At 40.3% G+C, this 25,359-nt stretch overlaps 1 protein-coding gene across 1 annotated transcript; it reads right to left on the reverse strand.

Annotated features, from left to right (window-relative positions):
- Positions 1–710: 710 nt before the first annotated feature.
- Positions 711–17,514, reverse strand: LOC149079816 (uncharacterized). The gene is made up of 6 exons (XM_089240314.1): positions 17,360–17,514; positions 8,357–8,401; positions 6,346–6,619; positions 6,221–6,248; positions 3,575–3,779; positions 711–2,345 (listed from the first exon to the last, which is right to left on the reverse strand). Exons 1-6 carry the CDS (start codon positions 17,394–17,396, stop codon positions 1,864–1,866), a joined length of 1,071 nt encoding a protein of 356 aa, XP_089096440.1. The 5' UTR covers positions 17,397–17,514; the 3' UTR covers positions 711–1,863.
- Positions 17,515–25,359: the final 7,845 nt, after the last annotated feature.

Consider the following 25,359-nt stretch of genomic DNA (forward strand, 5'->3'; position numbering starts at 1 on the left):
TTGTATCATCGAGAAATGCATAAAAACTCCTTCCTTCACCACACTGCACTGCACTGGTGTTTCAAGAAACTCCCCTTAGGTAAATCAGACGCCGCCATCCTACTCAGTACAGATCTGACTGGGCGAGACGTAAATCCTGAATCGAGAGTCGGCGGAACCCGATTTGAAGGGTAGTGCCAACCGTCTTAATGTGGTTTTTAGCTATAGCCCTTGCGGCGTCCCCAAGCTGAAGCTTCACCCCACCCCATCGAATCTGGAAAGCCCAGTCTGTCGACAGTAGGGTAAAACTAACCTGTATCACGACGGTAACACACACTGCATTGGTGTAATTTTTTTTTATGAAGTTTTTTTTACAGAATTATACATTACTTAAGTCTTCTCGCCGCATTTTACTACTATACCGACTCTGGCCATATCGCTATGATCCAATTTACTGCCATTAATGATATGGGTTGTGAGCTAAGACGCTGTCTATCGGTGGTCGCTTCAAGGTCATTAGGGAAAATATCTTACCTATATCTTCCCTCGGGTTTGAACCTGGGATAGTGACAGCTACTTTCACTGTGGTAGACGAGCATCTTACCACCACGCCACTCGCGCGTTACCGCGTTTTACTAGCGAACCGTTGACAGTGGAGACATGCTTCCAACAATTAGAAAAAGTGTCCAAATAACGTGTAGTACTCAGACATGTCATTCATGCTGCAAGGCGTTGTATAGTTATCAAAATAAAATTAGAAAATATTAATTTTTAATACGGGCACCCTGTCCTCGAAAACCTTATTAGAAAATTGCTACCTTGTCTCTCCTAATGCCAAAAAAACCCCGTTTCTTAGTACAATATTCATAGAGATATTTGAATTCAAAAACCGGAGGAAAGTTGGGAAAGAAGTGATCCGTTAGTGTTTTTTTCCCCCTCTGTCTCTCCAAACTTTCTCCGATTTTTCAATTCGAATATCTCAGCGACTACTGAACCAAGAAACGTGGTTTGGTGGGGGTTTTTTTTCGGCCTCAAGAGAGACAGGGCAACAACTTTCTAATTGGGTTTTTGAGGACAGGGTGTCCTTATAAAAAAAAGTTATTTTATTTTGATAACTATACAATCCTCCTTGCAACATATGAATGACGTGTTTGAGCCTCTAAAATCAACGGTTCGAAATTAAGTAATCACCCTGTATATTGGGGGGGGGGATGCATAAAGTGCAGAGAAAGACCATGGGGGAGGCTCCTTCCCCTCCCGGTAATTCGAGGTGGGCGTTTAGCTGCCAAATCTTTCTCCACCTCTCAAATTTTGACCGTGATTGCAAAAATATCTGCTGCCTTCGCGGCTGAAGATATCTGCCTCGGCTTCGTTCACAGCTGAAGATGTCTACTTTCGCACAGGCGCAGATAGGAGCTATTGATCCTCCCACGAGTCGAACAATATGGGGAAAATTTGTCTGTCCTTTAAAATACGGGACGATTCAAAGAATTTAAACAATTTTGCCCCTCCCGGTACAATCGCCTTGGATCCGCCCCTGCTGAAAAGTACTTCTCAATTTCAGATCAGAGTTATAGACAAACACGCTTTTTTGAGATGGTGCGGTTCAGCCAATGTCCAAAAAAAGGCATTTCTGCAATACAGTCGCATCCCGTTTTTAACGAACTGCAAGAGACCGGAGAAATCACTTCGTTATAACGAAATTTCGTTATAAAGGAATCCTAGGTTTTTTTAGCATTGTTTCTATGTAAACGTATTTGGCGGATTAAAAAGGTGTTCTAACGTGATTCAATGTATTAGAAAACAGTTGAATTCCCATTCGTCTGTGTTGTCTTATCCAAGCTCTTCAAGAGTTTTGTCAGAAATTCTTGCCAATCATCGACTCTAGAATCCAACGTCCAAGTCCCCACCGAAGTCTCCGCCGTCAAAATCGCCTCCCATGATGTCGTCGGCTACCATGATATCCTGCGATGCGTCTATATCAACGTCGTTGTTGATCACCGTGTTGTCCACGTCGTAGTAGTTGTTTATCGTGACGTCATTGTCATTTATCGTAGATCCTTGATGATATCCTCCTCCTCCGCCCCAGCCGTGCCCGTGTCCCCAACCCCAGCCATGTCCGAGGCCGTATCCGACTGTCGTTCCGACGGCACCGCCCACGAGCATACCCATGGCGAAGTCACCCCCGCCGCCACCATCGTTCCTCCGGTCCTGAACAACCACAGTCGTGTTCCCACCTCCGTTGGCGGCTGGTACAGTCCTCATGGCTGGTGCATTATTGTATTGATGGTAGGCTGGTTGCAGTGGCGCCCCTGTGTACGGCGGTCGGAAACTTGTCGGTGTCGGGTACTGCCCCGGTATTCTCACTGGAAATACAGAAACGGGAAAATATAAATAGAATCAGGTTAATTTTTTCATGCTTATACAACCAGCATTTACTAGATCTCTCTCTCTCTGTGGTTCCCGCATACTTTTAGTTATGAACCCCTAGAAATCTTGGTGTCCCTCTTCCATGAACCCCCAAGTTTTTTGGTGAATTAAATTTCCACCTACTACTACTAAACCTTACATGCACCTCATCCACATTCCTTTGCGGACCAATTTCTAACGAATTGTTACCTGTTGGAATGTTCGTGTTGTGAACCTAACGTGTAAAGTTTGTAGCGTATCGTGCTGCCATCTGGCATCAATTTTTCTAACTATGCACAAAGTGTAATGAATACCATTGTAGGCCTGTTGCTCTCTGCGGCTCGTGTGTGTGTTTTCATCTACTACATCTTACAAAAAGAGCCCCTCCCTCATATCCTGCCTTAAGCAATTTTTTTAGCACTTTCAGCAGTAGTTGCAAACTTTATTTACCTTTGAAAATTCTTTTTGGCTGTAACTGGCAACTTTACAAACTTTTGACATTTTTCTTTGGCGATGATTGGCGACGTCCGGTATGGATCCCGATTTCCCGTAACTTTATGAAGGAAGTATGGTAAGCATTTACTACTGATACTTTTTTACCGGAACACCTTTCGCGGGCGAGATTAAGCCCATTGGCGTACCGCATTTGGCCCTCGGACAGGAGTTTGTGCAGGTGCACCCGTGGTTCACGGAATTCGTGTGGAAATCTCTTTGAGATTCTTCAGGGTTGACAGTTATGCTCAACAGAGAGCAGGCATACCTTCAATACGATATTTTTTACATAACATGAAAATTTAGGCATCCACCATTTTTCCACTACAAAATATGGAAGACAGATAGCAACACCAGTAGAAAATGAAGCAAGCACAACGCTGACAACATAAAATACGTTAGAGCCATGACACATGTTCCGTCACGTACCGATTATTTAGGAACTCTCCCAGAGGAATGTGTAAGAGCTGCATACACGATTAAGTAGAGAAACTATGGTATCATACACAGTTTACACCAGGCACGGATCCAGAGGGAGGAGATCACCCCATTCTAAGAGTAAGATAACATGAGAAGAATCGGTCTGTCCCGCAAAATACGGGACGATGTGTACAATTAGTTGACACTTAGCCCTGGATCCACGCCTGGTTTATACTTGTTTATAAATGACGCGTCGTAATCTCTCAGTACTTACTAGGATCTGGAGGTGGCGGCATGTAAGGTGGAGGCGGCATCGGATGCAATGGCTGCAGATTCTGAGGCTGCGGTTGAGGGGCAGTCGGGGTCTGGGCAGGATTATAAGCTGGATACTGTGGATGGTTGGTAAACTCGGGCTGTTGCGGTTCTTGTGGCGGCAGTTCCTGCTGCGGTTCGACGGGTCTTTGCGGTGGAGGTGGCAACTTGAAATGGAAATTGAATTTCATGTTGAGAGGAAGAGTATACATGTGTTCATTATGCATGTCGAGGTTTGTTCAAAATTTACCCGACCATAATTTTCATTGCTTAAACCAATGAAGCTACGAAGGTGTGGTTTGGTGCACGTATAAAGGCGATTCCTAGTGCGTATGCTTGAATTTTTTTCCCCCCAATCTGCAGAAGCTGCCAGTCGCCGGCAGACCGCCGATGAGTAAGGACGCGTAAAAGAGCGCCGCCGCATTTTTCAGTTTCAAAATGGCAGGAAAAACTTGAATAACGCTACGGCATGGTTGTAACAGCCCCCCCCCCCCCCCGGAGACGAACCAATGGGCACCACACTGATGAAGGAGTATTACAACCGCTTCTCAAAGATGGCCTCACATCAGTGAAGAGTGAAGCACGTTCTCTGGTAGGCCATCAACATCGACCAGAAATGAGGTCGTCACTAACCAAGTGAGTGGCACTGGTGATGCAGGATTTTCGAATCAGTACCGGATCAACACCACCTATGGAAAAAGGCCTCCGCAGGACGCCACTGAAGAAGGCCATCTCGCCTACAGTCATTGGATATAACACGCCGACCGCATGCGCCATCTTTACTCTTTTTTATAGTATATCCAACGGCTATAGATGAGATGTGGCCTTCTTCAGTGAAGTCATCACCAAGGTGTACTACTTCTTCCTAACCGGATTGTGGCCCGCTGCTATGTCTCAACGAAGATATTTTAGCAGGTGGTAGAAAAACTGGTGGCAGATGGCAGCACTACACAAAACAAGCATTGCACAGAAGCAAACTTCACGCCAGGTTTCACTACACGTACACACACATTCCAACATGTATCAATTCGTTAGAAGTTCCGCAGAGGAGTATGGACGAGGTGCATGTGTGGTTTAGTAGTAGCAGGTGGTAGAAGAAGATCTAGGCCAGTGGTTCTCAACCTTTGGAAGCCTGCTGCCCAGTAAATCTCTTTTGCGTGAGTGAAAGGCCCGGTCATACAAACAACTAACGAGAAATTAATTAAAGGCCACTGAGAGAGAAGGTCCGGTCTAACTAGTGTTAGTGCCCGGTACAGGGACGCGGCCCGGTGGATGAGGAACACTGATTCTAGGTCATGCTAAAAGCTGTGCATGTATGTGTTGTGAACCCGACGAGGGGTCCGCTTGTTATGCGAAGTGCTGCCGTCTGTCGTAAATTTTTCTAACTACGCGGGAAGTGTAATGATTGAATAACTGCATCGTTGTGTGTGTAGGCCTGTTTCTTTTTGTGACGAGAGTTTTAAACGGGGAGATCGGCTCGCATTCACGCCCCGAATTTACAAACCACTCACAGAAAACCAACTTCAGCCGACCACCACCGTGACAACGGTGGGATTCAAACCCGGATCCTCGTGATGTGAGTCCGTCACTATGACCACTCGACCTCTACAGCGCCTAAGGAGTACTACCAAGAGGTTTTGCGTAGCAATTGGCAGCTCCGTAACGATCAATGCAGTAGCGTTGTTCACGTTTTTCCTGTCATTTTGTCAAAAACGAAAATGCGATATGGTTCTCACTTACACTTCTTCACTCATCGGCGGCAGTAGTATTATACCCCCACTTCCCCCGGTGGAGCAAAATTTCCCCCAAACATTTCGCTTTTGACTCAATTCTCCGCCCTCCGCACACATTCCTAAAAATGTGCCGCCATCTATCGTTAGATAAATTTTCAAAATTTCCCACAAACCACAAGAAATTTCCCCATGTGGACTAATTTTGGCCGATTTTTCCATCGAATATGGGAATTTTCCCACTAGTCACCATCACTGATCGTCGGCCTGCCAGAGCCTAGCCAATAACAACAACAACAACAATTGGCTTAGCAGATTCTGAGGGCAGGAAAAAATTCACGAATGCGCACTATGGTTGCTTAAATACATGCACCAAATCACATCTCCCTAATCTTCAACCCCGAGCTCGTACCCACGGTGCTTTCCCCTGAAGTACCCAGAGATGCTCGTGTCCGATTTCGTGCTCGCGAGCACTTGATCAACGTTCCAATTAAACACCTTCGAGGATTGAAATCATCGTCATTTCATGCATTCGCATGTTAAACTTGCCGTAAGGGTGCTCTTCTTTTGATGATGGGTTCAGTGCTCGCGACTGGAAAAAGGTTGAAGACCTGTGGTTTAGACCATAGTTTCCCAAACTTTTTATTCCATCTCCCCCTCCTTCGAAAAAATTTCTTCCTCATCGCCTCCCCCCCAACTCAAGCTAACCCATAGGAGCCCTATACCCCCTCCACCCGGCCTTTCCATCGCCCCCAGGGAGTGATAACGCCCACTTTGGGAAACGCTAGTTTAGGCACCAAAAATTATTGTTAGATACTTTCTGAACAAACCTCGCACACGTAACTTCATTTTGGCACTTGTGATAAAATTATACTCACCGTGTTGCCGATCGCGGCCATCCAGCTCCTGTAATGTAAAAATCATGCACAACTGTACTGCATACATTAAAAGACATGCAAAAAAAATGCACGCGGAATTAATATCATCACACATGATTACTCACTCGACTTCTTGCTCAGAAGGACAGAGGAACCAGTGGACGCTTTCCCTGCCCCTGGTACCGAAAGCCAGGAGTTGGCTGTCCGAATAGTTCTCTGGCAGCTCTGGTTTGTTCGGTATCATGTTTGTATACTGGCCGCATGCTATCAGTTCCGGGGCGTTCTTTACGATGAGTCCTCCTTCCTGGTCCGTCTGACCTTTGTCCTTGTACCAAGCCAGGGTGCTGTCGTTGTAGAGGACAGAGTGCACCTCGCGCCAGTTCTTGCCAAATATGCGACCTGTGAGGACAGACGAAAAAAAAGTTTTGGTGGAAAATATTCCAACAAAGTGAAATATTAATGCCCTCATTCATCATCATCAGGAGGGCAACTTAATTCTCGCTCCTGAATCTAATCGATGGTAGCGCCTGATGCAATTTTGTATGTATCTTTCTGTGTTCAGTCGAATCAAGATTACTTGGGCAACTAATTTAGAGACAGTGGAAGCATGTGAGTGACCAAAACAGTGTGCAAGTATGTGAGTGATTAAAAGAATAACCTCCAAGAACGCCACAAGATGATAAATCCGCAGCGAGGTGGGGGGGGGGGGGGCTGATGTGGTCATTGTCGAGTGCTCGAATTTCGTGGGAAAATGAGGCTGAAATGAGGAAAGAAAAATCCTGCTTTGACATTAATGATTTTTTTTTGTTGTGGTGGTACCACAAGGATTCAGGTAGCGGACACATTCTCTTCAATTTCACCTCCACATACCTGTTGTTTCTCTGCGCGCAGAATTTCGATATCTGAGGAATGAAAAACAAAAATAATTTTTTCTGCGCAGCAGAAACTCTTATGTACACAGAAGTGCTGTCATTCTTAGCCATTCTCAGATTCAATGATTAGCCTAATGATTATTTCAAGAATTTTCATGATTATTTCAGGAATTTCGTGATTATTTCAGGAATTTTCATGATTATTTCAAGAATTTTCATGATTATTTCAAGAATTTCGTGATTATTTCAGTAATTTTCATGATTATTTCAAGAATTTTGTGATTTCAGGAATTTTCATGATTATTTCAAGAATTTTAATGATTATTTCAAGAATTTTCGTGATTATTTCAGGAATTTTCATGATTATTTCAGGAATTTTCATGATTATTTCAAGAATTTCCATGATTATTTCAAGAATTCTGTGATTATTTCAAGAATTTCCATGATTATTTCAAGAATTCTGTGATTATTTCAGGAATTTTCATGATTATTTTAAGAATTTTCATGATTATTTCAAGAATTTTCATGATTATTCCAAGCATATGCCAGAGTACTTGCACGGGAGCTCTGGTGATGGTTATAATTTGATTCGGGAATATGCCTCCCAATAGGATGACAGGGCTCCACCCTCTCGAGGGCCAACCACGAGTTCAATCAGGCACAGCCACCTCCCATCTTGCAGTAGGACCCCTGAGCTGAAATTTTCGGTAGGCTCTCAGGTAACACTCTGCACGCCCTCCCCCACCTCCCCATTTAACTCGACCCTGCCTACGCCCCTGATTAAGAGGTGGTGCTTAAGCTCTCTATCATTTTGCCCTGATGCTATTTGCTTTTAAGACGGCAGTAGGGACAATTTTCTTTTTGGATAAATATTCAAAAATTTGTTCCGCAGAATAAATAGCCTCATTATCATCAAGGGTTCCACTGCACAGCCTTATAACCAACAAGGGTTCCGCGAGCAACTCTACGTTGGGAACCCCTGCCCTAGAGTAACGTCATTCAAACAACACATGATCAGGTACAGCACAGAAAGAGAAAGGGGGGAAAAAAGGTAGAAAAGAAAAAAGATGATCTGGTGTGTTTGTGTAAATAAATATATATCGCCAAGAAGCGCGATAGGCGATGAGTAGCCAACTGTTGTCACATTTAATCATGTCTTGCAGCTTTAATAATTGTTAAAAAACAATGAAAGTGATCTTGTGAGACACTGATTCATTCTGAAGAAATCACTGTGAAAATCAAGGTAAGAAAGGACATTACTTACGTTTGTGGTACAACATTTGGCCGCTTTTGAGCTCCAGAGCCATCTCTGAAAAATAATAATATTATCACAAAAATGAGAAACTTTGCCTGGTTTTAATTTATACAAAGATTGCCACGTTTTTAAGACAAATAAATTCAATTGGTCGACGCGTTTCGGCTCTTCAATGGAGAGCCGTCATCAGGACCTCGTGGTCGGAATTCACACGAATGAAGAGTGATGTTTACGTCTGGTCGTCCGAAGAGTTCGCCTTTGTATTTGCTGCGTCCGAGTGGTCCTTGGATGCGAATTGGGGAGCCATCTGTTGCAAAGTGTTGAAAGTTTTGTCACGACTGAGGTTAATAAAGCCTGTCCAAGACAGGCTTTATTAACCGAGAGACACCCAGGCTCTATCACGCTAGTCATAGGCGCAGGAACCTGGGGAGGTGTGTGAGGCGATTTCAATGCAAATCACTTTTTCCTCCCCTACGAATTCTTGAATTTCGTTTATACGGGACAACTGGCCCGAATCTTCAGTTTTTAAGTTTTTATGCGTATACAACCAGACCTCAATATAATAAACTGCTATTCAACGAATTCTACAATCGGACCTCGATATAACAAACTCCTATTTAACAAGTTTTACGGGAAACTAAAATAAATTAAATGGGAGCTCATTATATCGGGGTAGAGTATATTTATCAAACATAATACTCATTTGGTTTTTTTTCTTCATTTTTATCGAATTCACCAAATACACACGAGTATTATGCATAATCACCTGCAAAAGTGATGAATTTCATAGCATAATAACCGGCTATGAAATTAGATAGCACCGATTAAGCATGATAAATCGGTTATTGTGCGTAATTACCAATATATCAAATTTATCATAACATACCTACAACATACATGCTCAATCCATGACCCGCGGGCCAAATGTGGCCTTCGCAGTCATCTGATGTGGCCCGCGACCTCAAACTTAATTTTGTAAAATTGAATTAAGCAGCACGTAACGAGGTTCCTAAAGTGACTCGCGGCTCTTTTCCCAGACCTCTTAAATAACCAACGACACATTTACAGATAATTTAAGTGACCCGCGGCACACATTCAAAAATCAATTAAGTTGAAACGGAACAATGTTCTAAATCAGTTACGGCACATTTTCAGACTGATTAAGTGAGCCGAGACACATTTACACAACACTTAAATGACTCTCGTGGCACACTCACAGATCACTCCAGTGATCTAGGACACTGTTTCAAATAACTTGAGTGATTCACCGCACATTTATGGATCACTTATGTGGCCCGCGACACGTTTGCAAACTTATGAAGTGTCCCGCACTCTCCAAAAGGTTGTAGCACCCTTAGACTACAGTCAGTGGCGTATTTACAGAGGAGTTTAGTGGGTAATAGAGCCCAGGGCGGCAAATTCAGATTGGCGGCAAAATTTGTATAACCCTCATTAAATCCGCCTCTGTTTAGACGGCTAAAGACCATGTGAGTGAGTGACCTAGAGAGCTTGTAAGCACGTGAGTGAGCGAAGAAGTTACCTAGAGTGCGTGCAAGGAAGTGAATCACCAAAAGAGTGACTTAGAGAGTGTGAAAGCATGTCAATGACCAAAAGAATGATCTAGAGCGTGCGCAAAAATGTGAATGACCATAATAGTGACCTAGACTTTGTGCAAGCATGTGGATGACCTAAAGAACGACCTCTACAGAGCAATGGTCCAGGTCATTGAGTGGCCTAGAGCGTTCGAAAGCATACGAACCACCAAAAGAGTGACCTAGAGACTGTGAACGCATGTCAATGACGAAAAGAGTGATCTTAGAGCGTGTGCAAGCTTGCGAATGACAATAAGAATGGCCTGGAGCATGTGTAAACGAGCAAATGATCAAAAGAGTGACCCAGCAAGGAACAGTGTCGGTGAGCAATCAGAAGCGTAACCTAGAGAACGTGCAAGCACGCGGGTGACCAAAACGGTGTCCAAGCATGTGAATGACTAAATGAGTGGCTTAAACAGTGTATGAGCATAGGAGTTACCAAAAGACTTAGAAACACACAGGTGTACTTGCAGGGGGGGGGGGGGATTTTGGGAATATTGTTGGACATATTGCCAGCAGTTATTTCGGAATTCTGAAAGAAATTCCAGAATTTATGGAAGAAATAGTATCAGAAGTATCATAAAAGGTAACATTTCAGAATCGGTGCCGTCTTACGCATGGGCACACCCGGGGGGCCTCAAGAGAAGATGGGCCTCACAAAAGTGAGATATAGTTGAAATATTCGAGAAGTACGCAAGTAAATTTGCCTGGTAGAGCCTCAGAAAAATTTGTGGCTCGACGAGAGCCGAGAGGGGTCTGGGGGGTGCCCTCTCTCTCTTCCTTTCGTGGGCGGGGCTTGAGAAGAGAGCCGAAGATGGGGGACTTTGAGTGCAGGTCACCCCCGACCCCATCCCGCTCGATGGGCCAGGGCTGGCCCCTGCCGCGAATGACGAACTTGGTCCGGGGGCCCATGGTGCTCTTAAGACGGCCCTGTTCAGAATCAATGAAAATTCAGAATCAGACTTCTGTAACAGTTCGGCGGGCCCCTCTATAACTTCAGTTCCCGGGGCCCTTCTTCTGTGGACGAAACTGGGCAAATATTAAAAGATTTCGCAGAAAAAGTCACTCGGAAGTGTTTTGTCCGAAAATTTTTTTATAAATAATAATGCGATTGTTTCCTCTGGAAAGAAAACATGGGCGGCATTTGTACATGAAAAATACATTCGCGCCCATTCAGAACACGTACGAATAAAGGGATTCGCGTGCTTCCATTCACGATTGCGTGGGGGCGTCGCCCCATAAAAGCCCGGTGCAGAAAACGTCTACCTTGGCTCTGACTAGTGAGTGGTCGAAATTAATCGACATTAACTTTGTTCGTATTTGCGGACATTTCGATCTTGAATTGGGGTATTTCTCCGATAGAGTCCATGTTGTGTGACCAGGGCCGTCTTTAACTGCATGGGCCCACAGGGAAGAGGAGGGCCTCAAAAAAATGAGAAGCGGATGAATTTCTAGGTAGGGCCTCAGAAAAATCACTTGGTTGCGGAGGGGGGGGGGGACCCATGATTAACCCGCACGGGTAAAAGGCTTATATCCCGGGAGGGACAGAGCCTGGGTCGTGTCTGGTTTGTCAGGGGGGCCATGATGTTCTTAAGACGGCCCTGGTGGTGACAAGAATTATACAGGGTGTCCTGTAAGTCCTAATGCGGCCTTTATCATCAACCGTCCGTTGTAGAGGTATGGTTTCAGTTTAAAAAATGCTCAAAATGTGTTCACAAATCACTCTGTATCAGTGTCAAGAGTGAAAATACAGTGTGTCACAAAATAAAAAAAATCTACATTTTTTATACGCCCCTCTCTGTCCTCTAACTTTCGATTAGAAAGCTGTTGCCCTGTCTTTCCTGAGGCCAACAAAACAAATTTCATGTTTACAAGTGCAATATCTACTGAGATATGTGAATTTAAAAATCGGAACTAACGGAATACGCCCTTTTCCCTACTTTATGCTATTCTTTCCTGACTTTTCTCGGCTTTCAGAATTCAAATTCAGACAACCCCCCCCCCTCCCCCAAGTATTATCACCCCACTCTTTTACGGCCAAATAATAGTTTCCCCGTGCGTATTAAAAGTATGCTTCTCAAACCCTTGTTTAACGGCCAATTAACTTCTTTTGCGGACGATTTTTTTTTGTCCCACCGGTGTCCGCAAAAGAGAGGTTTTACTGTATCTCAGCAAATATTGCACTTAGAAACATGAAAGTTTTCTGCTGGCCTCAGGAGAGACGGGGCTACAAATTTTTAATTGGAAGTTAGAAGACGGGGGGGGGGGGGACCGTATAAAAATTTAGATTTCTTATTTTACCACACACTGTATTTTCAGTCTAGAACAGAGGTCTTTAACCTTTTTCTAGTCGCGAGCACTGCCTGAATCCATCATCAAAAGAAGAGCACCCTTTTCCAGTGCCGTCTTAACGCATGGGCCCACCGGGGCACGGCCCGCGGGCCTCAGTAAAATGAGAAGCCGTTAATTTTTCGAGAATTTGTTACGTTGGGCCTCGCGGAAAAATCACTCGGCCCGGAAGGGGGGGGGGGGCCCATGCTGCTCTTAAGACGACCCTGCCCTTCCCGGCAAGTTCGACATACGAATATGCACGAAATCAGGGCGATTTTAATCCTAGAACGCAATTTGTACAAGGTATTTGATTGGAACGTTGATCAAGTACTCGCGAGCACGAAATTGGATACGATCATCGAGCACCCTGGGTGCTTCAGGGGAGCACCGTGGTGCTTGCGAGCAAGGGGTTGAAGATGCCTGGTCTAGAAACTGATACAGAGTGATTCCTGAACACGTTTTGAGCATTTTTTAAACTGGAACCACGCCTCTACGACCAATCGGGTTGAAGTCATATATTTTTTATACAAGGGGAAATTATTAATTGACTGTAAAAGAGAGGGATGACCGCATCTGAGGGTTGTCCGTTAAGAGGGGGTTTTACTGTAATTACAGAATCCACTGAAATTCTGAACAACTCGGTAATGAAAGAAGTGATTTTAGAACTGTTTTACGAAAAATAATAATTTCATAAAAACAGTATTATGAATTGATGGAAATTTAAACTAATTGGTGAAAAGTGATTTGATAATAAAAGAAAGAACTGATTCAATAATAAATGAAAAAAGTGATTTAATAACAGTGATTAATAAAAAGTGATTGCTTAATTAGTGGAAGAATAAGAAGAGGTTGCAATTCTCGGAATTTTTTTGGATTCAGAAATTTTTTCTTTCATTGTAATTCTGAATTTTCGGTCATTTCAAAATTTTTTCTTTCATTCATCCCAAAATTATTTCTTTCATTCATTCCGATTTTTTTCATTCTGATTTTCTCCTTCATTCCAAAATTATTTCTTTCAGTCATTCCGATTTTTCTTTTCTTCATTCTGATTTTCTCCTTCATTCCAAAATTATTTCTTCCATTCATTCCGATTTTTTCCTTCGTTCCAAAATTATTTCTTTCATTCATTCCAAAATTATTTCTTTCTTTCATCCCAAAATTATTTCTTTCATTCATCCCAAAATTATTTCTTTCATTCATTCCAAAATTCTTTCTTTCATTCATCCCAAAATTATTTCTTTCTTTCATCCCAAAATTATTTCTTTCATTCATTCCAAAATTATTTATTTCTTTCATCCCAAAATTATTTCTTTCTTTCATCCCAAAATTATTTCTTTCGTTCATCCCAAAATTATTTCTTTCGTTCATCCCAAAATTATTTCTTTCATTCATCCCAAAATTATTTCTTTCATTCATCCCAAAATTATTTCTTTCATTCATTCCAAAATTCTTTCTTTCATTCATCCCAAAATTATTTCTTTCTTTCATCCCAAAATTATTTCTTTCATTCATTCCAAAATTATTTATTTCTTTCATCCCAAAATTATTTCTTTCTTTCATCCCAAAATTATTTCTTTCATTCATCCCAAAATTATTTCTTTCATTCATTCCAAAATTCTTTCTTTCATTCATCCCAAAATTATTTCTTTCTTTCATCCCAAAATTATTTCTTTCATTCATTCCAAAATTATTTATTTCTTTCATCCCAAAATTATTTCTTTCTTTCATCCCAAAATTATTTCTTTCATTCATCCCAAAATTATTTCTTTCGTTCATCCCAAAATTATTTCTTTCATTCATCCCAAAATTATTTCTTTCATTCATCCCAAAATTATTTCTTTCTTTCCTCCCAAAATTATTTCTTTCATTCATCCCAAATTATTTCTTTCGTTCATTCTAAAATTATTTCTCTCACTCATCCCAAAATTATTTCTTTCACTCATCCCAAAATTATTTCTTTCATTCATCCCAAAATTATTTCTTTCTTTCCTCCAAAAATTATTTCTTTCACTCATCCCAAAATTATTTCTTTCACTCATCCCAAAATTATTTCTCTCATTCATCCCAAAATTATTTCTTTCATTCATCCCAAAATTATTTATTTCATTCATCCCAAAATTATTTTTTTCATTCATTCCAATTTTCTCTCTCGTTCCAAAATTATTTCTTCCATTCATTCAGATTTTTTCCTTCGTTCCAAAATTATTTCTTAAATCAATTCTGAATTTTCATGTACTTCAAAACTTTCTTCCATCAGTTCTGGACTATCGTTCATTTAGAAATTGTTTCTTTTATCAATTATGAGTTTGCATTTTCTTTCCAAAATTATTTTTTCCTAATTATAAATTTTCCTTCATTTCAAAATTACATTCAGCAATAACACGTCTCAAAACTTAATTTTGTCCTCAAAGACATTTCAGTGATTTCAAGATGATTTTGGGACGCTTGATTCCGAATCTGGCATTGGTTTTGTCAGATTGGCTCTAGTTTTTGAGATAAAGTGAAAATTATATTGGAAATTAAATTTCAATGGTAATACCATACATTAATTTTTTTTTGAGCAGTAAAATTTTTCCTTCATTTTTTATAGTTTTTTTATCACATTAATTCCGATTTCTTCTTTCATTTGGAATTTTTTCGTTCATTTTTTATGAATTTTTGTTCATTTATCACGAATTTTCGTTCATTTATCATGAATTTTCATCCATATTACGGAACTATTCATTAATTCTGATTCATTCATTTCGAATTTTCTTTTCTTTCACCAATTATGAATTTTTCTTCCTTCAGAAAATTCTTTCTTTGTAGTTTTTTTTTTTTGCTCAATATTCCATCATTCCAAAGTTTTCTTTCATTCCTTCTAATTTTTATTAAATTCATTCAGATTTTTACTTTCATTCAGAAATATTTTCTTCCATTTATTCTGCATTTGCATTCATTCCGATATTGTTTCCATCATCAATTTCGAATTTTCGTTCATCCAGAAATTGTTTATCAATTAAAATCCTGAATTTTTCTTCATTTAGAAATTATTATTTCATCAACTCGGAATTTTTCTCCATATTTCTGAATTAGTGCTTACATTAATTCTGATTTCTTCCTTCATTGTCATTTCGAAATTTTTCTTTCATCAAATCTGAATTTCATTTATTCCGGAATCATTCCCTAGGCCGGGATTACACTATCAAAGTTTGATAAAAGTTCTTTTATAAAACTTGAAAAATTCAACTAATAAGCGTACCGCTTGCAGTCGAGTGAATGTAACTAATAAGTTTATTGGTTGTTTTTTTTCTCAAGTTTTGTAAAAGAGCTTTTATCAAACTTTTATAGTGTAATTCCGGCGTTACATTAATTCTGAATTCTTCACTACCTCCCCCCTCCCCTCCGCCAAAGCAAATATAGCGGGCTGATTAGGGAGTCCAAAATTGTCCTTTTCAGCTCATGTTCCCGGAACTCACATTGAGACGTTGTTCCTGATTAGTAAACATACGTGGGCTCCATTTTCCTGACACTCGTTTTTCCTGAATATAATCATTAATACACTTTTTTTTTTGCCCTAACTCACGCAAGTGTTCCGCAACCAACTCCGTAGTTGTCATGACAACAGGAATCTCCCAAGGAAGGGGTTTCGATCTTCTATTTTAGAGCACCGGCTGTCTGGAATATGGACAATGACTTCCTTTCAGAAACTGACCTCATCAAAGATCACTTATTTAAGACTGATTGACCCAAAATTAAAATTCCCCTCATAACTGTATATAGGATGGTACCCCGGCGGTTAATTTTTTTTTCTTTCATTTTCGACGAATTTCCTAGAAAAATATTTTTTTTTTCTAATATACTGTATATTTATGTATTTAAAAAAAAAACAGGCTTCAAATGCCCAACGAATGTCTTAATGTAGGTGGCCCCTCAACCATAATTTTAGAATGAAATACAATCAAATTTTAGCATTAAGGTATCCCACTACGTTGGAAACATATGAAAGAAAGAAAATATGGCATATATTACTTTTTATATATAATAAGTATGAAATATAGGTTTTTTTTTTTTTTTTAAATGAAAGCCCTATCTCTTGCGATTCCAAAACAGGCCTTGTCTTGTTTATACGATGCTTAGAACTGAAGTTATTAGTTGCTTAGTTAGCTTTGTTAGTTAAGAACTCATCGATTTTAGTGTTGCCTTTTTGCATACAAGTAATGCAAATAAGTGTGAACAAAAACTTCCAATGCGTTCAGCGGGTAATGGTATTTTTGACGTTTTATTCGAGTTTGAAACACGATTTATAAAAATATATTCATTTTATCATTACAAAATTTTGATTTGCCATACATTGTTAAGGTTATGAACCAACGGCTAAGGTTTATCACGTGTATCTTTTTAATTACAGTGAATATTACAGTGAATACATCTTTCTAATTACATTTTTGAAATTTTATTTACCCGATATGTTAAATAAAGTTTCAAAAAATTCACACGTTCATCAACAGACTTGAGTGTAACTTATGAGCATACCATACAATCCTTTTAATTTTGATTCATAACCTGCAGCATCACTAACCGAATGTACTGCGAAAATAACAAAACATTACATTCGTAGCATTTTTAATATTAATAACGTATTTCCAAGAGATTTGCATGATCTGTCAGCGTTAGTAAACATACACATCTATATTCGAACCGGGGGATTCGTGCCCAGACCTGCTCAGTCAAAGGTTAGCTCCCTAATCACTCGACTTCCAGACGGCAATGAGTTACAAATATTACATGAATTTCTCTTAAAATTTCTAAAATTTGACATAAAATGACATTCATAAAAAATTATGCAGGTGTAGTTCAAAATTTATTATCGTTTCCACCATTTTGAGACATTTTCTATCGGAGAATGTTGTTAAAGTTCACTTCAGTACCATTTTACGGAAAAGGGAACGAGAAAGGTAGTCGGATAGCTTACATATCTCAAGTTCAGGTCAACAACCCTTCAGTAAATAGCCATTCTCCATCCCTCAACCACTGCTTTGGAGAAAAGCACATACTTAAGTATGTTATATGTTATAATTAATAATTATAGCATTAACTTCCGGCTTACTTGAAACCTGGATGGAATCATCCCCACAGCAACCCATGCAGAATTATAGCTGTTAATTCACAAGATATCGAGCACTTTTCTAATGGTCATTCCACGTGGAATCGAGACATCCATGATGCACGTCACTGTAGGAGTGTAAAAGCCAGTATTTAGGTGTCCATGAGGCTTCTGTACAGTTTACACATTGTACGTGTGTATTTGTAAATACGCACATTAAACACACGAAGAATAAGAGAAATTGGCTTGTCTCCTCGACGGGGTGCGGTGACACCAATGTAGTTTCGTATTCACAGAAAGACACAGTAAAGGTAATGTCCGTGATAAGTTCTATTGATTTTTTTATGCTTTCCGCCGATATTGTCGCCACCTGATGGCGAAGGGTTGAAAGTTTAATGTTGGATATACTTTATTTCTGAAAAGTTCTTTTCACCAACTTCGTACTAAATCTGTTTCAATAAAAGCGAGAATATTAAGAGGATGAAAAAATGAAAAAATTAAAATAAATCGCACAGGAAAAAAAGGACATGGGCAGCAGTGCACCATTGAATTGAGTCGTAAACGAGACGGCGGGGATTGAGGTCGAACTAACCTTCTACGTGGCTATCACTCCTTAAATCCACGGAAGGTCAAACATAGAGTCGTCAAAAGGGAGGGCTTTCTTTCTTCAACCCATTTTGGTTTTTGTTCTTTCAATCAGTTTCTGGAGAGATTTCTCCTTCAACCTGTTGCAATTTTCCTCTTTCAACCTGCTTGTAAAGGGCTATCTCTCCTTCACCTTATTTCTGTAATTATTTTCCTCGTTCAACCCTGCTTGTCAAGATGCACTTCTCCTACTGCCTGTTTCTGGAACAATTTTCTTCGTTCACCCTGCTTGTGAAGGTTGACCCCCCTCTCCTTCACCCTGTTTCTGTAATTATTTTCCTCGTTCAACCCTGCTTGTCAAGATGCACTTCTCCTACTGCCTGTTTCTGGAACAATTTTCTTCGTTCACCCTGCTTGTGAAGGTTGACCCCCCTCTCCTTCACCCTGTTTCTGTAATTATTTTCCTCGTTCAACCCTGCTTGTCAAGATGCACTTCTCCTACTGCCTGTTTCTGGAACAATTCTCTTCGTTCACCCTGCTTGTGAAGGTTGACCCCCCTCTCCTTCACCCTGTTTCTGTAATTATTTTCCTCGTTCAACCTGTTTCTGAAGAGGTATCTCTCCTTTAACTTGTTTCTGGAATAATTTTTCTCGCTCCCAACCTCTGCTTCGGAACAGGTATTTCTCTATTTCTGGACTAATTTTTCTCGTTCAACGTGCTTCCGAAGGAATTTTCTCCGCTCAGCTTCTGAAAAAGTTTCTTTAGTTCCAGCTCTTTCTGAAGGGTTTTTGCCTTTCTGCTTCAACAACCCTTTCTTTTCCAAGGGATCCGTCTTTCAACCTATTTCGGGAAGAGTTTTCCCCCGTTCAACCTGTTGCTGAAGTGGTGGGCGTCCTCCTTCAAAAAAAAAACTGCTTCTCTCTCTCTGGAGAAACTTCTTTTTAAACTTGTTTCCAGAAGATTATAACCTGCTTTTGATTGTTTATCGCCTTCCAGTCAGCCGAGTAGGCAAACAGGATAGAAAATACACACACACAGGTGAAAAAAAAGGACAAATTCGGGTAAAACACGTTTACAACCCTCCATTCTGTTTTTGCTCAACTTTTCTCCGTTTTTGACTTAGAATATATCAGCAAATATTGAACTAGAAACTAGTTTTTTTTTTAGCTTTTATTTTGTTGGACTCAGGAGAGACTACAGAGAACAACTTTCTTATTGTGTTTTTGAGTACAGGGTGTTCAAATAAAGAGTTTTTTAATTTTAGTTTAACAACTATATACAACCCCTTGCAATATGAATGACTTATCTGATGTTATTTGTGTACTTTTTGTAATTAGAAGTATGTCCCCAGGATCAACGGTTCGCCAATAATTTGCGGTTCATGCTGTTAGCTGTGCAGCCTGTATATTCTTTGAGGTATTCTTATGTAGCATTTACGTATAATTACTATCATAATAAATTCTGAAGCTTGCTATGGCATTTGCTTACTTCATAAGGGTAGCAAATTTTTAGAAATTTTTGACACCCCCCCCCCAACGTCACCAAAAGTCAGCAAAACTCTGACCCCCGCCTACTCCTTGTCAACAAAATTTCGTCAGCTCTGCCAACTACCCCCCTAACTTATTGTTACGATCTGTAGGCGCGACAGATTACGATAGATGGCGCGTTTTGTTCGGCGATGGCTCTCAGAAATATCGAAATCGGTTGATGCCGGTTTCGGTTTATCGGAAAGGGATGCTATTAGTGAGAACATTCGAAAATGTCCCGCCCCTACGTACGGTAGCGCCGCCGACTAAGAATCTGTGAAATAGAAATTTTGTAGAATGTTCTTTCTCTCGAAGTTTCTCCGGGGTTATAAATAGTGCGTCACAAATAGTTGAACCACAAGTGTTCCTCCATTCAGCTCTACTAGCGGGGGTGCTAGGCGAGAGGACACGAATGGTTTCATAATAACCATTGTATGTAGTTTTTATTTTATATATATTAATTTCTTTAAATAAATATAACCAGCCAGAGCGAGTCAACCAAAACACCAAGACCGAAACTGATCCTTAGCTAAGGCTTTCTCCAGACAATCCCCCATTTAAACTAAATCCACATTGCCCACCGAAATAGGTTTAGAGCGAAACGACTCGGCCTGGCAGTTATACGTATATATATGTATATAAAAATGTATGTACTCTTTCCCCTATTCAAGTTCTTCATGCAATTCATGTCCACAACACACGTGCGTACTCATATTGGTCGTATTCACGCTGCTCACCGAATAAAGTGCTAAGCGAGATGGCACGGGTGATCCCTGATTGTATATATTTCCTCACACAATATTTCTATTTTGTATTTTTTTTCATCAAATCACGGGAAGCGAGTGAACTCGACACAACAAAACTGATGCTGGCTTCTAGTCCGCAAGTTATCAAACCCATTTGCTCACCAATAAGGTGTTAAGCGAGATGACTCGCTCCAATAGATATTTTATATTTCACAATAAGATTCTCATTTCGTTTTTTATTTTGTACCCTGCATATATAATATGACAAGTGTTAGACAACAGATGAGATGGCATGGGGCTCCCCTCAAATGTGCTTTTAAAATATACCTCCATCCTAACATGCGTACATCCATCCATCCATCTTAACGAAACCCCGAAACTTTTCTCCATCTCCCAACCCCATCTCGTCTGTAATCACCACAAAATCAGTACTCAATTGTCCGGGGGAAAATATGTTGTAAAAATTTTGTATGTTTTATTTGACACAAAATAAAGTGTTTCGGACTCTGCCACGAAGCTGGGCTGGAAGAGATCTCGGCAACGGGATAAGTCCAGTGGCAAATTTCTGGCGTTCATTCATTCAGTCTTTACATGGGAAGCTGATATTGCAACAGCTCTGTGATCCCATGATGAACCTATATATTTTTTGTATTATAAAATTAGTGAATTAGTAACAAATGAAAATTCTATTCCTTTTATGATGATTTAATCATCGAAAGATTTAATTTCAAAATTGACTTTTAACTGAAGAAATTGTTTCAAAGTAATTAAATATCTTCAAATTATCCCCTCCCCCCCACTCCTTCCTGTTTAACCGGGTTTCCGTAGGCCCATTGTACACGGAATTAAGCCGTTGTGAATTGCCGGATAGTTGAAGACTGAGTACAAGGGCAACGACTTTCGAATCTCCGCAAAGGTGCCGGGCACGTCTTTCATACTGAACCATCCGTAATAAAACTTTCATGTTTTCATATGTCTCCTTCATGTGGGCCCCGTAAGCGATGGGAATGGAGGGGTTTTCGTTACCATTGTGCAAAAGGGGTCTAGGTCAATTCGTCGCGCTCAACTTGTCGCGTGACAATTCCTCGCAGCGTCAATTCGTCGTGCTACAAACTCGTCGCGGTACAAATTTGTCGCAGACTCATTTCGTCGCGGTACAAATTTGTCGCAGGCTCATTTCATCGCGACAAATTTGAATTGCTTTCGAATTCATATGTTTGTTGTGATCTTATAAATGGGGTAATTGCTTTAGGCGTAAAAAATGGAACTAATTTTTTCTCTCATTTATAGGAAATGTTCCCTCTTCCCATCTGTTTTAATTTTTTACAAATGAAGAAAAGTATTCATTGAAGTCATTAAATTTTTAAAATTTAATTTTTACCATATAAGCCGCATTTATGTCGGGATTTCCATTTCTCGCAGTCAGGGATGTTGAAGAGCTCACCCAAATAAAAAAATTGAGATCAAATAAATTTTAAAATTTTAATTTCCACCGTATAAACCGCATTCCCCACTTTTTGTCGACATTTCCATTTCTCGTAGTGAGGGGCGTTGGGAGCTCACCCAAATAATAAATTGGGATCAAATAAATTTTGAAAATTTAGTTTCCATCATAAAAGCCGCGCTTCCCGCTTTCTGTATTTCCATTTCTTGCAGCAAGGGGCGTTGGGGGGGCGCCCCCCCCCCCCCCCCGTCACGTTCTCAAGTTCGTTTATTTTCCAAGTAACTTTGAGAATTTACTTGAGAGAATAGCTTCAAGGTATAGTGTTTCCAAATTATTTACACTACTGTTGACATTGCGATCATTTTCCCTTGGCTCATTAGCCCTGCAGCCGCTTTCATTTGCCCACAGTTCCTTCGCCCTATCAGTCGTGGGTTTCTCATACGTTCATAATGATCACATAAACTTCGGATGCTTTCATGGCAGTAACGGTTATGGAAAATAGTCGAGTAATTTTTAATTCTTAATCATTAATATGTAAGTTTACATCAATTTCCTTGGTTCGATGTGACGCTCTTGATGGACTTTTGTGATGCTCCCAGGAGCCGTGATGCACACTTTGGGAAACACTAGGGTTATGGGCGTGTTACAAGTCTAGTGTAATGAGTCATCAAATATTTTGTTATTTCACTGTTATCACTAATGCGACAATGGAAAATTAGAAAATCATTGTCTACTTCGATATTGTAGAATTCCAACAATGAAAAAATACCTTACCTATATAAGACATGGTAGAATATAGAGCATACCGTCAAAGATCACCTTCATTGGCCTTTGTGTGAGTCTCATTGCACAAATGGTTATAGTTTGAGTTGGATGCTCCTTCCGTGCAAAATCTTCCAAGGATGTCACGCCGCTCGTTAAGTGGGAAATAAACTAACTGGCGGGCGAAAGCGTAGAAACTGAGGGAGTCGTGTTTGGAATTATTGCGGTGAACCAGGCTGCGGGAATTAATATCATCTAGAAACGCCCCTGAGGCTTGAACAGTTCAGTTTCCCGCGAGTACTGCTGTCGTGAAAGTCATTTTCTAGGATTATTATTTTACCAGATAAGAATTAAAGATTACATCGATTAAATGAAAATCTTTATATGAATACTCGTCAGTGGTGTGCACTGGTAGGGATCTTTCTGGTTCTTGGCCCACGTTGCGAGTTCAAGGAAATGGGGTCGATCTTTGACGATCGCATAGCAGAAATGCTCCAACAGAGCTGTCTTAGGGGGTGGCGACGAGGTCCCAATCGTTGAGGGACTCCACACTAACGAAATAAAAATGAAAAAAAAAAATTATATCGCTAATGAAACTGCCTTCTCATAAGGGGCCGTTCAAGTATTACGTAAGCAAAACTCTGACCCCCCCCCCCCGCACTTTGTCAGCAAAATTTCGTCATCAGCTCTGCCCCTCTGAATCCTAACGCATATTGGTGGGATCAGAGGTGTACACAAAGGAAGGGGGGGCATAGGGGGCTCGGGCCCCTCCTCCCTCGATCAAAAAAAATTTTTTAATGAAAAAAAATATTTTTTTAATTCAAATTTCGGAAGAAAATACCTTTATATGTCACTATAATAAATTTCTGTTAATTTCAATGTTATTTGAAGGCTGTGAACTCAAAATTTATCTTTAATAAGTTCATTGCGACCCACCCTCCAAGCCATATAATGATAAATCGCATAAAGGCTCTTGGCCGGCGGACCAAATATGGCCCCGAAGGGTTATCTGATGCTGCCTGCTTTTATCAAACCTAATTTTGTAAAAATGAACTAAGCGGAAACATTTACAGATCGCTTAAGTGTCCCGTGGTACAATTCCAGAACATTTAAGCGGCCCGTGGCACATTTTCAGATCACTTAAATGACTCGAGACACAGTTCTAGAACACCTAAGCGATCCGTGACACATTTAGAGATCCCTTGAGTGACATGTGATGTAGTTTTAGAGCACTTAAGTGGCCCCCAGTGCAGTTCTACATCACTCAAGTTACCCACGGCACATTCTCAGATTATTTAAGTTGTAGCGACCTCTACTTGAGCTTTCGCCGATGTCGGAAAAATGAAGACGTCGCACTTCTCTGGAATGATTGTTACCTAGCAACGCAAGTTGTGATAAAAAATCGAATGTTTTTCTTGCACAGTCGGCAAGCAACCATTGCTATGTGATGTCCTTCATTTCTATGTGTCCGTACCAAATTAAACATGTATTATTTAAAACCTTCTGATTGTTATTATCTTTAATAATGGAGCCCAACAACCGGTCCTACAAATAGGCGCCTACACACCAGTGCCCTACACGGGAGCCTAAACTGGTGACGCCGGACGTGATTTCGAACAGCAAGCTTTTCAAGGTAAGCGAGTAATCGTTTCATCCGTTCCAAATAGACAATCCGCCGAATGTCGATCGCGTCGCTATAAAGCCGCCTCCATTTTGGAGAAACAATCCAAACTTGTGGTTTATCCAACTAGAAGCACAATTCTCGATCGCAGCGATAACTGCCGATGCTACGAAGTTCAACCACACTATTGCTTGAACTTGAACTACCAGACAGATACCCACGTTAATATTCCTTACGGAACCTCTAACGTAAAGGGTATCTGTTGGAAAAGTAGCAACACCTTCCCCAGCCCATCAAATCCATCCACCCTACCCGATCAAACATTAGAACACTTTTTCAAAGTACATGGGGGGGGGGGGGACTTAAAATATATATAGTAATTTACAAAATAATGTGAAAATTAAACATTTGTGGAAGCACAATGCACGTCACAGTTCAGTATGTATGAAAAGGGTGGGGGAAAACATCAGTTATATATACTATATATCAGTTATATAACACTGGAAAACACAGAACAATGAAAAATAAACATCTGTGGTAAGCACAATGCAGGTCACAGTCCGAAAGAAAAAAAAAACAAAAAAAAAAACGGGGAACAACAGAAATGCAAATATGAAGAACACGAAAATGCAAATATGAAGAACACGAAAATGCAAATATGAAGAACACGAAAATGCAAATATGGTAAGCACAAGAAATATTCAAATCTTAAGCATCTGTGGTAAGCACAATGCACGTCACAGTCCGTTCAAGTACATATGTATATGAGGAATAGAAAATAAACATCAGTTAAATCACTATGGGAAACACAAAAAACAGTAAAAGTTAAACATCTGTGGTAAGCACAATGCACGTCACAGTCCGAGAGAAGGAAAAAAATGTGAACACATTTTTACAATTTCAGCGTAGTCATTAGATTTGGGGTGTCGATGCTGATCTGGCCATCGATCTAGTCACCATGGTGAAGACAGGGATGTCTTCACCACTCTCATCAGATTCAAAGAGATCTTCATTTTTGCTGTGCAGTAACGACAGATTTTTCCTCTAGAAAGTTGATAAGTTTAATGATGTCAGCCCAGTTTTTAGTTTTTATTACTTGACGTTTCCAGACGTGGAAATGTTTTAGATTAATCGGGGGCTGATGGTAGGATGCAGTGCTTGGACACGACCAAATATAGTGAGGAAATGTTCCGATTTCCCCACAAGCACATAATTTATTTTTAAATATATTAAATCTCCTTAGGTAATACGGAACAGGGCCATGCTCACTATATAGGATTGTCCTTTCTCTAATCCATGGTTGGTTGAAGATTTTGGTC

The sequence above is a fragment of the Pholcus phalangioides genome, unplaced genomic scaffold (assembly GCF_987345545.1).
Source record: "Pholcus phalangioides strain wild (caught in Gottingen) unplaced genomic scaffold, Ppha-v1.0 ptg000012l_1, whole genome shotgun sequence".
NCBI classification, from domain to species: Eukaryota; Metazoa; Arthropoda; class Arachnida; order Araneae; family Pholcidae; genus Pholcus; species Pholcus phalangioides.

What these genes read in the sequence shown, in the direction of transcription:
- LOC149079816 (XM_089240314.1), bottom strand. Translation starts at nt 17,396, where the DNA reads ATGGGTTGCTGTGGGGATGATTCCATCCAGGTTTCAA. An exon ending in TGATTCCATCCAGGTTTCAA is followed by an intron (nt 8,402 to 17,359) that starts GTAAGCCGGAAG and finishes ATTATTTTTCAG; the next exon opens with AGATGGCTCTGGAGCTCAAA. An exon ending in CCAAATGTTGTACCACAAAC is followed by an intron (nt 6,620 to 8,356) that starts GTAAGTAATGTC and finishes CTGTCCTCACAG; the next exon opens with GTCGCATATTTGGCAAGAAC.